At 43.8% G+C, this 13,253-nt stretch overlaps 1 protein-coding gene across 1 annotated transcript; it reads right to left on the bottom strand.

Moving 5' to 3' along the window:
• Positions 1 to 3,652: 3,652 nt before the first annotated feature.
• LOC311256204 (uncharacterized protein) lies at positions 3,653 to 12,872 on the bottom strand (the record flags this gene model as incomplete). The annotated part of the gene is made up of 4 exons (XM_084351053.1): positions 3,653 to 3,687; positions 3,938 to 4,393; positions 12,563 to 12,624; positions 12,861 to 12,872. The coding sequence occupies 4 exons, from the start codon at positions 12,870 to 12,872 to the stop codon at positions 3,684 to 3,686; spliced, it is 534 nt and encodes a 177-aa protein (XP_084207179.1). The 3' UTR covers positions 3,653 to 3,683.
• Between the last annotated feature and the right edge of the window lie 381 nt (positions 12,873 to 13,253).

The raw sequence follows: 13,253 nt of genomic DNA, 5'->3' as shown, positions 1-13,253 counted from the left end.
CGGACATCTGCAGGGTGGATGGGGTGGTCTTCCTCGGGGTCATTTATTTGTAGGGCAGGGTGTTGCTCTCCTCTAATAGTTGCAATATTATGGAGAACAACACAGGCCACAATGATGTCACATGCCCTCTCTGGGGTGACCCTGAGCTTACGCAGGCACTGGAACCGGGATTTGAGTATGCCAACGGTCATCTCAACCCGGGCTCTAGTCCTGCAGTGGGCCACATTAAAACGTTGTTGGGGCCCGGCTCAGGGTCAGGGTAAGGGGTCAACAGAGAGGGCTGGCATGGATAGCCTCGATCCCCCAGTAGGTAGCCATCAAACTCTCCTGAAATTATAGAGGACACATTTGAGTGCATTAAAAAGGGAGACAAAGAACATTTGTACAAAGCTTCAGCTTCCTTACCACGTGCAAATCTGTTGCTCAGACTACACTCCCGGTAGATCCGGGAATCATGCACAGAGCCGGGCCACTTGGCTTCTACACACGTAATGATGCAGGCTGCATCACATATGATCTTCACAGTGCAGAGGATGACATGAGTTAGTTGAATTGTACTGTATACATTTTCATGTACATGTTTTTTAAGATGGTAGGTCATATACCTGGACATTGATGCTGTGAAAGGATTTTCTATTCACATAGTCCCCTTCATTTTCTTTAGGCGCAGCAATAGGAATTTGTGTCCTCTATCTATGCATCCTATCACATTTGGGTAACTTTCCTCACCGCTCTACACACTGTTGCCTTTCCGAAGTGCTCTGCGTCCCCAATGTTGTAAAGAAAACTACCGTTTGCAAAAAAACGTAGCGCTATGCATAAAATTTGCAGTGATGTGAGTGCACATCCGAGGTTGTGAGGTTGGTGATGTGTGGCCGGAGAACGTTCTCAAGATAGATTATACTGTGTGATGACAAGCGGTAGCGTTCAAACAGATAGGCTATTCCTCTGGAAATGACAGGACATCTAATCTGGGTCGGAAGATTCTCTCGCGACGTAAAGCGTTAAGAATAAGTTGAGCTTCAATATCAATCGGATTGGGAATGAATGGACAATCCATGTCAAACAGCTTTCTTCATGTGGGAGGAGACGGGTAGAAACTCAGGGTTTCTTCAAGTAAACCTGCCAGCAAGCAGGCTATGTTCACAGAGTCTGTTACCATGGTGACTGACCCGACCAGAGTTTCCCTCATCTCAGGGTTAACTTACTCTGAGTTTTCACATAACCCGCTTTCTGGAACACCCCCCAGTTCATCACAGGGCTGACAGTTAGGGTGAAACAACCACACACGCTCACATTCACACCTACGGGCGATTTAGAGTGAACGATTAACCTCACAACTTAACTGCAAAACAAAAACAGAGAGCAAACCATGAATCCAAGGGGAACAAACGCAGAACACGGGGAGCACACGAGGACCGGGAAAAGACACAGGAATACAAGATGACAACAGGAGTGACGTGAGGACGAGATGTGAACAGACGAACCAACAAAGAGTGAGAGAACAACACAGACTCAAACACAAAGTAAACTAACGAGGGGATGAGGTGCAGGTGGAGAGACACTGGAAACCAGGCAGTGCTGACGAGCTGATGTGAGACAGGTGTGGAGGATCAATCAGTGTGGGGAGGAGTGAAGCAGCACAGCAGAGACACATTAGTTAGTTCCTGCATTTTTGTAACAAACAAACCTTCAGCAAAACATTTAGGTACAAAGAGAAGCTTCCAGCAGGCAACAGGGCAAACTAGCTGCAGCTAACAAGAAACTACAGGAAGTGAGACAGTGCACGTTTTATTCAGAGGCCAATTATTTTGTTCCCGATCAGACAGTCAGGCTTCACCTGCTCATATCCTGAATAACAATAGAAAAGCCTCACACAGTGGAGTCTTACAGCTCAGGAGGTGGCTGCTGTGGAGACAACACGCTGAAACTCATGACCTTTTGATGACTTCAGAATCAGAATCAGAATCAGAATCAGAATTCCTTTATTTGTCCCGCAAATGGGGAAATTTCTTTGTCACAACAGCCAAAGGACAGTATCACACTTAAACAGTAATAAAAGTAAAAAATAAACAATATAATAAGACATAAGAAATAGAATTTAACTGGTATATACATAATATCTACAATATGAAATTGGTATTTACAATATGACATAGTATTTATTATTTATAATATGGACAGTGTAAGTTTAAACAGTTGGTATTTTTATTTACAAACAATAAATAATAAATATGGATATTAAAAATTGTCCAATTTGTGCAAACCAGAAAGTGTGTGGATATGTGCAGAGTTTTTTTTATTGCACAGTGCACAGTGAGGTCTACTGGGAGCAGTGCTGGTTGTAGACTCTGACAGCAGCAGGAAGGAAGGACCTGCGATACCTCTCCTTCACACACTTGGGGTGTATCAGCCTGTCACTGAAGGAGCTGACCAGTGCTGTGATAGTGGCCTGTAGGGGGTGGGACTCCTTCACCAGCAGCGATGATAGCTTGGCCATCATCCTGCTGTCTCCCACCACCTGCACTGGGTCAAGAGGGCATCCCAGGATGGAGCTGGCCTTCTTGATAAGTTTATCAAGTCTCTTCCTATCTGCTGCCGAAATGCTGCTGCTCCAGCAGACTATACCATAGAAAATGGCTGATGCCACCACAGAGTCATAGAAAGAAGTCAGGAGTGCCCCCTGCACTCCAAAGGACCTGAGCTTCCTCAGCAGATGGAGTCTGCTCTGACCTTTCTTGTATATTGCTGCAGTGTGATGAGTCCAGTCCAGTTTGTTGTTCAGGTGAACTCCCAGGTACTTGTAAGACGTCACCATCTCAATGTCCGTTCCCAGGATGTTCACCTGAATGCAGGGTTGTTTGCGCCTGCGGAAATCCACCACCAGCTCTTTGGTCTTCCCGGCGTTGAGCTGGAGGTGGTTCCGCTGGCACCAGTCCACAAAGTCCTGAATAAGTTCTCTGTAGGCTCCGTCATCCCCGTCCCTGATGAGGCCGACGATAGCAGAGTCGTCAGAGAACTTTTGTAGATGGCTGTGGGGTGTTTGGTGGGAGAAATCAGCAGTGTACAGGGTGAACAGGAAAGGGGCCAGGACTGTTCCCTGTGGGGCCCCTGTACTGCAGACAACCGTGTCCGACACGCAGTCCCGAGTCCTCACATACTGTGGCCGGTTGGTGAGGTAATCGAGGATCCAGGACGTGAGGTGTTGGTCCACCCCCGTGAGCTCCAGCTTGTCCCCCAACAGTGCAGGCTGTATGGTGTTGAAAGCACTGGAGAAATCAAAGAACATGATCCTCACAGTGCTTCCAGGCTGCTCCAGGTGGGACAGTGATCTGTCCAGGAGGAAGATGATGGCGTCGTCCACTCCGATGCCAGGCTGGTAGGCAAACTGGAGTGGGTCCATAAAAGGACCCACCAGAGGGCGGAGATGGACAAGGACCAGCCGCTCCAGGGTCTTCATCAGGTGTGAAGTGAGAGCAACTGGTCTGTAGCTGTTGAAGTCCTTTGGGTGAGGGATCTTTGGTACTGGTACCACACAGGAGGTTTTCCACAGCAGTGGCACTTTTCCCAGCTTCAGGCTCATGTTAAAGATGTACTCCACAATCCTGCACAGCTGGTCTGCACAGGACTTGAGGAGCCTGGAGCCGTGGACTTCTTCACCTTCATCTTCCTCAGTTGATTCCTCACCTGGATAGTGGAGAGGGACAGATTGGAGCAGGGGGGCTGAGTGTCGGGTGGGGGAGGTGGGTGAATGTCAGGGGGGGCAGTGGAGGGTGTCTGCGACATGAAAGCAGTGGAGAGGGAGGTAGAGGTGAGAATGGGGCAGGAAACAGGTGGGGGGGAAGAGGTGGTGGGGGGCAGCAGAGATGAATGGGCCGGGGGAGGGGTGGGTGTCTGGTCAAACCTATTGAAAAATAGGTTCAGGTCGTTCACCCACGTCTGATCCCCGGCAGCCTGGGAGTCTGGTTTCCTCAGTCCTGAGATGGTTTTAAGGCTTTTCCAGACTCCACTGATGTTACTCTGCTGCAGCTGGGCCTCCATCTTCCTCCTGTAGCTGTTCTTCCCCTCTCGGATCTTCTTCCTCAGCTCCTTCTGCACAGCCTTCAGCTCCTCCTTGTTTCCTGACCTAAAGGCCCTCTTTTTCTCCTTAAGGAGAGCCTTAATGTCAGGATTAATCCAGGGTTTGCTGTTTGAAAAACACCGTACAGTCCTGGTGGGTACAGTGTTTTCAACACAGAAGTTGATGTAGTCCGTTATGCATCCTGTTAAGCTGTCGATGTCCTCCCCATGAGCAACACACAGTTCTTCCCACACAGTAGAGTCAAAGCAGTCCCTCAGAGCCTCTTCAGACTCCTCAGTCCATGCTTTAACTGTGCGGGTTTCCACTGGTTGCCTGTTTACAAGGGGCTTGTACACAGGCAGGCTTTCCCCTGAGTATCATTAAACTTTGGTCTGTTTGACCACACTGAGAAGACAGAGCAGGGGGTCAAAATATGAAGGCCGAAATCTGGTAAATCTCTAAACTCTGACATTTGGCAAAAATAGTGAGGACCCAAAAGCAAAACACACAGGAGGCAGGATAAGGAACAATAAACAAGCTTTCAATAACAAGACGAAATCCAAAAAAAGAAAAAGTGCAAAATAACCAAAAACACAAAGATCAAAAACAGTGACGACATGAGGAGAACAGGAAACTTACAGCCAGGAACATACAGGAGGAGACACAGGAAGACAGAGGAACATACCACGAAGAGACACAGGAAGACAGAGGAAGACACCACGAGGAGACACGGGAAGACAGAGGAAGATACAGGAGGAGACACAGGAAGACAGGGGAACATACCACGAGGAGACACAGGAAGACCGAGGAACATACCACGAGGAGACACAGGAAGACGGGGGAACATACCACGAGGAGACACAGGAAGACAGAGGAACATACCACGAGGAGACACAGGAAGACGGGGGAACATACCACGAGGAGACACAGGAAGACAGGAACATACCACGAGGAGACACAGGAAGACAGAGGAACAACACAGACAAACTGACAAAGACAGCAGGGAGCACGCAGACTATATACACAAGGGCTGATTGACAAACAAGACACAGGTGAACACAGAAAAAGGCGGGAAATCACACAAAAGGAGGAAAAGGAAAAAAACACACGAGGGCAGAACTTCAAAATAAAACAGGAATAAGAGAACAACAGAGTGAAACATGACAAACTGCTATTAGTCATTTCCTGTAGCATTCAGAGTTTATGCATCATCTCAGTATCCAGCTGACAAAGTGTAACAGTGAAGCTGCTCTGTTTGTGATTACAGGTGAAACTTCATTTAGCTTCAGTTCACAGCAGCTGAGGCTCCCAGAGGCCAGTCAGCGCCGTGTTGTTCTATCAGCTTTAATGCTGAATAAAGGTCATCTCTTAACCTTTCACACACACATGCACACACTCTCACAGAGAACAAGTCAAACTCAACCTCTGAAGTGTGAAGAGGCACCAGTAACCTAACTCCACTCTGTGACTCCTCTGAAGAGCCAGTATCACTATTCATACTCTCTAATACTCCTCTAATATCAGAGCAGACCGGCAGGGCAGAAGCTCTGGCTGCTATAAAGCACCGCTAACGTTAGCAGCCAGTAAAGTTGTGAATGAATTACAACAACACATAGTCGTCAGACCTGAGGATGACAGGAACATTTCTTCTTCTCGGTGTGTCTGTGAATGTGAACATCCAGTCTGTCTGCTGGCTCACTGGAAGTCCAACATTTCTTGTGTCAATGTTTCACTGAAGCAGAACAAAATCAACACAATGTTGCTCCAGTTTATTGAGTTTATTTCTCACCGAAGATGATTTCACAAGACACATCCATCGTTTTATTCTCCTCACTCTCTGGCAAACACACTGACTTCATTATTTGTGTTCCATTATGGACGACAGAGGAGGAAACCGAGCTTTCACTGAGAATAATCTCCACTGAAGACACGACTCCTTCATTATGATACAGGATCTGTCTTTCTGTGCCTCCCTCTCAGGGATTGTCCCCATTTTACTATCATGACGCTGACTCCTCCACTTGTCGCTTCATATTACATCTGATCTCCATCCTCTTCATTTATCCTGCTGCTGGCTGGTGTAGCACCGTTAATCTGCCTTGTAACCTCACAGATCTCCCAGCAGGAGGTTATGATGCAGCATACTGGGCTCTGATCACAGTCACACCAGCAGATCAGCCTGCTGACAGCAACCAGAGCCAGAAGCTAAAAATGATCAATGTGGAGCAAGTTACTTCTAAAATGTAATGTATTAAATATAACTAGTTACTTTAATTTGAAAGTAATAAAGTTTCTTCTACACTGGGAGCGCTTGCAGTACTCCAGGGGCTGTCCTGGGGTGAAACCTGGACAGAAACAGCTGGGGACACTTTCATGTTGTAGGCAGCAACATAAAGAAAACAAACATACCCAACAACACCGGGCAGGAGGAATAGAAAGAAGTGCAGCTGGGCAGCCCTACAAATGTGTTTGTTCATGAATGAGTGAGCGAGCTTCACTGTTGGTCTAGAGTAAAAGTAAAAGAAAACACAGGACAGTTTCAATTTTATTTTGACTGAAGTCCATTTCAGTGTGAGTTAATCCTTCTTCTTCACATACAGCAATCAACCCTTGAGCCTAAAACACAATATTATAATCTCAGGATCGTTCAATTAATCACAACTTGATAGAACAGACACAATTCTGTGTGTTAACTACAAATCTTTACTGCCGGACAATGTAACGATCACTGTCGGCCTAAAACAGTTCTTCATTTCCATGAAAGCCACAGGAGCCGATGCAGAGGGGCAGAAGAGCTGCAAGTTGCCTCTGGTCCAGACAACTGAGTCTGAGCGTTTTCTCATTGACAGCTGCCCATTCAAAATGTATCTGTGCAAATGGTTTTCACATTACCAAGGGGCAAACCCATCAACACACGGCTGCAGGCACAGCTTGATGGTTAATGTCTAAAGCAGATACCACACACAACATACTGCAGCCCTACAATGACAGCATGTCAGCAAACGTTAAGAGGTGGTGCAGACCTTTCATATGAACCACTGTTTATCAGGGCAATAACGCACACACATGATAACAGTCCTTTCTATCCTCCTCCTCTCTCTCAGCTTGGCTCTCCTTCACTGGTTCTCATCATGTGGCTCACAGCCCGGCTCGTATCAGAGGAGCTGCTGATTATAAAGGACGGTCAGACCTGAAGAGATGGAGCCGAGTGGAGCAGCATTTCACACTGCAGTGGGTCCACAAGAGGCTGATGGGCAGACCTCTCCCTCTGTTTGCTGCTGCTCCTCCTGCAGAGCGACAGGCAAACTGTGGCTGCCCTGACTGACAGCTTGAAATGGAAATGTTAAATCTGTGACATGATTGCTGCTTGAGAGCAACAGTTTAGCATTTACTGCAGCACACCTGGAGTCCTCAGAGCTTTCTTTAAAACATGTCTGAGTGAAATAACCAACCAGCTTCCCTCTGACAAGCAGAACTGCTTTTTTCCCCTCATTTTTCTCAGTTTCAATGAGTGGATGTAACAGATGACAGTGTCTGAGTGTCATCCAGTCATATAATAATAATTCAATTATTATTCAGTATCAGTACTTCTCCCATGATAACACTTTCTACCAAACTGCTCTCTTTGTTAGAGAAATGATGCGCACTGTATTTGTCTACAGAAAGTGCAGCGCTTGCAGAACAGGAACAACCGGCAGCCGGGGACCTCCAAGAAGAAAATTATTCACAATGTCCAATAAACCAAAACCCCGAGCAAACACTCTGCTCTGAATTTGAATTGGTTTCTGCCACTGTGGCACAATCAGAGTTTACTCAGACCCATAACCAAAAGTGACAAACTCAATGCACAAGACTAGTGGAAAGGTAACAGGGAAGTTTATCCAAGAGAAAGTTACAGAGATGCTCTTTCATGCTTTTATGAAGCGTGACATATATTACTGTGTTAGATAAGAACAGACTGTGTTTTTCAGTGTGGGTTATTTTATGTTCCTGGTACAAACTGTGAGATGACAGGATGAGTATCTGACATGAGGCATGTTGCTGATGTACCTGCTGATCTGCCTCATGATGGTGAACAAAATGCTTCGACACAGCAGACTGTAAATCTCTACTCACATCAGATTTAACAACATATGTCTGATGGCCTGAGCTCATAAGAGATGGAGAGTGAGCACTTATTGTTTACTGACTGAATGCTGCACTAAACTATTTATCCTGTTTATGTCTTTATATAACTGTAGTTTAACTGTACTGTTCATCCCAACAAGGACTTTATTAAGAGTGAGCCAAAACAAGAGTGTGACGTCCAAACAGTCCCAAGAAAAGTCCATCTCTTCTGCAGCTACTAACTCTCAACTGTTCTATTCTCCAAATAATATTTAGTCAAAACAAAATCTGATTATTTAAATGTCCTCATAAATATTTATTGGTGAGGTGTGAGGGAGGCCGGTGCAGTTCTACTCCTACCTTCCTGCTTGTGAAATTATACAAAACAACACCTGAATAACAAATGTTTGCAGAAATGAAGGTGACAGTGAATTCTCGTGGGACGAACCACAACATCCAGACAGGACGAGGCGCATCTGAAGCTACGTGTCAATCTTTCTACAGTTCACAGAACTAGTGCTGTGTGATGATGGAGGCAGAAAAGCAGCCAGAATGAAAACAATGTTGGGACTGAACATTTCATGAGTCCTACAGTTGGTGCTCAGCACAGAGCTTTGGCTCGCCTCTCTGTCAGATCTCATAACAACTGATACTCAAATAAAATCACAATATAAGAGTGGACACATGTTCCTGCACATGAGCTTTTGTTCTCAGGCCTCTGTTGATTAACCTTTAATGTGCTGGTTTACATGTGTCTCTCAATCTTGGTGACACAACAAATCATAAGTCAACATACTTACATGTTGATGCCAAATGTGCAAACAACAACACTTACAAGTATAGCTTCACAGAATCAACACATGGACTCCTGTTCTTCGTCTTTTTACGAAATATGTTGATTTTTCCCTAAAAAATGCAGCATGACATCATGTCTTTATTAAAGTGGAATCAGGCCGTTTGGCAGCGTTACCTCCCTGAAGGCTCAGAGAGGGACATGACTTGTGTAAATAAACAAAACCTGCTTCAGAGGAACGTGCCTCAGTAGATATGAATCTGTGTTACTGTCTGTGTGTCTCAGTTGGACAGAAGAAACTAAAAGAGAAACAACGTGCCAATGTAGCAGAAACCTGCAGGAGGTTTGGTTTGTCTTCATTCCGTTTTTGTTTGTACGTGTTTTATTTGTTTTTTCTTTCCTCTTTTTTAAAAATTGATATAGCATAAAATCTCTAAGAATTTAACTATAATTTAGCTCCAATCAGAGGAGGAGGATCCTGGTAATATACACAAGTTAGTGTGTTTCTGGAATCACACTTTTTCACACACTGCTTGACTACGGGCTCATTTTTGCTTAATTGTTTCACACATTTAACCTTGAAGATAAAAATAATAATAATAATAATACAATTAAGAGAAATTTGTGTTTGTATTCTTATACTAAAATCAGTCCAGACACTGAAAAACTACTTCTGACACAATGCACGATCACCTTAATGTGCTGTCTCAAGTTATACTTGAAATCCAGTGTACACTGATTGAGTCATTGTTGTGTGTCAGGAGCTGAACCCTGAGTAAAGATTCACACTGAAACAAATCCTGGACCTGTTGTTTATGAGCTTCATTCTAGTGTTTTTCACATGAAGAAATCAGGAGGAGATTTATTTTCATGTCTCGCCCTCCTGTGTCAGTGTCTCTGTCTCTAACTTTCACTGAGAAAAGAGCTTGAGCACTGGTGCAAGGTCTTTTCACAAGTCCAACAGCATTCATAATAGGACACAGCAAGATCCATGAAATATGACGATAAGAAGACAAAGGCCGGGGCTGCAGGCAGGGAGGCAAATCAGGAAGGACAACAAGGCCCTTCATTCAACAGTCTGAGCCTTTCATTGTTCTGGGAATTTGACATGTTTTCTCTATTAATCTGAAGTGTTGTGCAGCCTGACATATCAGTCTCTTAGTCCACCAACAACAGTTGTTTAATGTAATTATGAAAAGGTGTGACGGCTCAGAGAGAGACTGACGTGGTCTCTGTCATTCAGAGAGAATATGGAGCGTAGTTCCTCTGGAAACATGTTTCTGTTCACCTCTTTATACCATTAATGTAAAGAATACGAGTGAACTTTGATTTTCCATGACAAAAAAAAAGTTTCACACATGAAAAACTTTTTTTTTTCTCCTCAATGTTTTTACAGAAAAATTCAGGAACTTAGTAAGTTTGTGAAGACAGAACTTGTGTTTACTTTAGCAAAACGCCCTGACAGTAAACCAGCTTCTCATCTCCGTCTCTAACTTTCTGTCTCGGTGTGATTCACAAGTTCTGCCTTCAGACAAAGAGGTAAATGTGTGATATGTGTCTTTTCTCCTGTAACTCGTGACTCGTGTTATCAGACTGTTTGTGTCTTCATTAGTTAAACAAATAGCCGAGACATTTTAAATCTACAGCACTGCAGCTTCATCTCAGTCTGACCTGTTGGAGCTTCTGAGTTACACTGAAGTTAAATCAGAAGGGATTTCAGATCCTCCAGCTGTGTGTCAGCAGCTTGTTTCTGTCTCTGTTCTGTTTCTGTTTCTTTTGATTGGTAATATCTGCTTAAAGGAGCAAATAAATCCAATAAATAATTTCTTCTCAGTATTTTACAGACTGATCTCAGTACAGTTTGTTAATAACAGCTGTAGTCCAGGTAAATTTATTTGTGCAGTCAGAAGTATTTGAACAGATTTTCATCCTGAGCCGAGAGTCTGCTCAGCTTTAATGTGACAAAAAGAAATCAACTTCCAGTCCAAACACTGTGATTCTTTCTTTAATAATAAGAATATGATAAACTTTACTTATATATCACCTTTACAAAGTGCTTTGACAAACAAGCTCAGGAAGACGACATTGCAGACCACGACCACTGCAGAAATAAAACTGCCTCCTGACGTGACACCACGAAAACAACCTGGTGAAGCTCAGAGATCATTCTGGGTTTTGGGTTCACATGACTGTTAAGTTTAGAAGAGCTTTATTGTCATGGTAACAATAAGGTTAGTGAACGATGGTGGTCATGTTATATATGTATATGAGGTTGACTGTTGACAGGAAACAGGTGAACAAGTGAGCAGCTGCCTCTGGTGTTAAACTGTGGTGGCTCCACGCTGACCTCCTCCGTCACATGACTTCCTCTGCTCATGAGCAGGGGCGTGCAGAGGAAGTGTAAAGAGGCCAGAGTTTATAAAAAGGGGTTTTTGGAAATACTTCAATAAATATTTGTTAAAGGGGTATCAGGGACGCAGACAGACAGGTGCATCCTGACAGACAGACTGTTTGGTTTTATCCTTTGTCCTCAGTGATCTGATCATTAGTGAACAGCTTCAAGCCTGTCAGTTCACACCTGACCTTAAACGTGTCTTGACATTCGTCTTGTGACCACACACACACACACACACACACACACACACACACACAGCTTCACCGCTCTCTCCATCTCTAACTTAAACTTCCTGTCTCGGTGTGACGCACATAATTTCTGCCTCCAGACAAAAAAGGTAATTGTGTGTTTTTAATGTCACTTTTTCATGTGTGATTTGTGTCTTTTCTCTTGTAAAGACTTGTGTTATCAGACTGTTTGTGTCTTCATTAGTTTGACACAATCATCGCAGTAAAAACTGTTGAAATGTGTGAGAGGTGTCAAGCTTGTTGGTCGACAGGATCAACTGGTGCAAATAAGGAAGGACAACAAGGCCCTTCATTCTTTTCACATTTTAATGTGAATTGTAAAATGTTCAGTCAGACTCAAACGTACCGTGTATCTCCTCAGGAAAGAGTTAGTTGTGAGGAAACAGTGAATTCATTTAGACACAACCTCTGTAGTTGAGACGCAGGGACGAGATTCTCTGTTCCATTCAAACAAGGAATCACATGAAGAATTGAAGCTCTAATGTTTCTATTATCATCCAGACGCTCTGCTGAAAAGCACAAAGCAGCCACAGCAGTATGAGACAAACTGACAGTGTGAGTGAGCGGCCATGGGAGGTTAATACTACTCAGCAGGGTTCTGGTCCAGAAGAATTACATCAAAAACAACTGCTTATTCTTTCATTGTTCTGGGAATTTGACATGTTTTCTCCAATAATCTGAAGAGTTGTGCAGCCTGACATTCCAGTCTCTTAGTCCACCAACAAAAATTATATTATTTTTGAAGCAGGTTTTAAAAATAAAGATGTATTTTTGTAGAGAACGACCTCATTATTCTAAATGTAATATGTTTGTGGAGAGAAGTTTAGTTTCAACAAAAGAGACCAAGCCAAAATCATGTGCTTATCAAAGTTTGATCAGTTGATTTTGATTTTATTAATATTATAATGTCACAATGAAAGAAAGTCAAGTTTAGCAGAACACATTGTGACAGCCCACACCTCCTAGTTTCCTGTGTTGCTATGTAGGAGTCATGGTGGGTCGTCAGACAAACGGCTTGCACCTGAGGAAGGGAGGAGCCAAACACATAAAAGAGCAACTCACCCAGATTGTGCTCTCTTGCTGGGCAGCCTCTACCTCATACCATGGCTTACACTCACACATACACTAACCTTCAGACATGCCTACACTACTATTTGCATTCCCATCTTCACTCTTTTGCTTAAATATATTATAAGTTAAATAAATCACTTTGATTTTGAACCCAACCTTGGACCATTCTAATCCCTGCACTCTCACCCAATCTTCCATGTCCAAATCGATTTCGGATTATATGCTCCAGAATGGGTTTGTGGACCCTTGGAGATTTTATAATCCCCAAGCTAGGGTATATTCTTTTTATTCTCATGTGCACCAATCTTACTCCTGCATTGATTTTTTTGTCGATGGTTCCCTGGTCCCCAAATTGACATCCTCCGAATATCATTCAATTATTATTTGTGATCGTGTTCCTCTTAGCCTTAATATTAGACTCTCCAGCCAACCTTATTATTTCTCACCCTGGAGGTTTAATACTCTGCTACTGTCTGATGATGCATTCAATGCCTTTATTGAGTCCTCAATTGATGAGTTTATAACTACTAGCAAAAACTATTCTGTCTTACTCACTATTATGGGAATCGCTTAAAGCGT

This window comes from Pagrus pagrus (genome assembly GCF_965226575.1).
Source record: "Pagrus pagrus genome assembly, chromosome: 4".
Taxonomy (NCBI): Eukaryota; Metazoa; Chordata; class Actinopteri; order Spariformes; family Sparidae; genus Pagrus; species Pagrus pagrus.
Note: the sequence above shows the minus strand (reverse complement) of the source record. Positions and strands in the feature narration are given on the sequence as shown.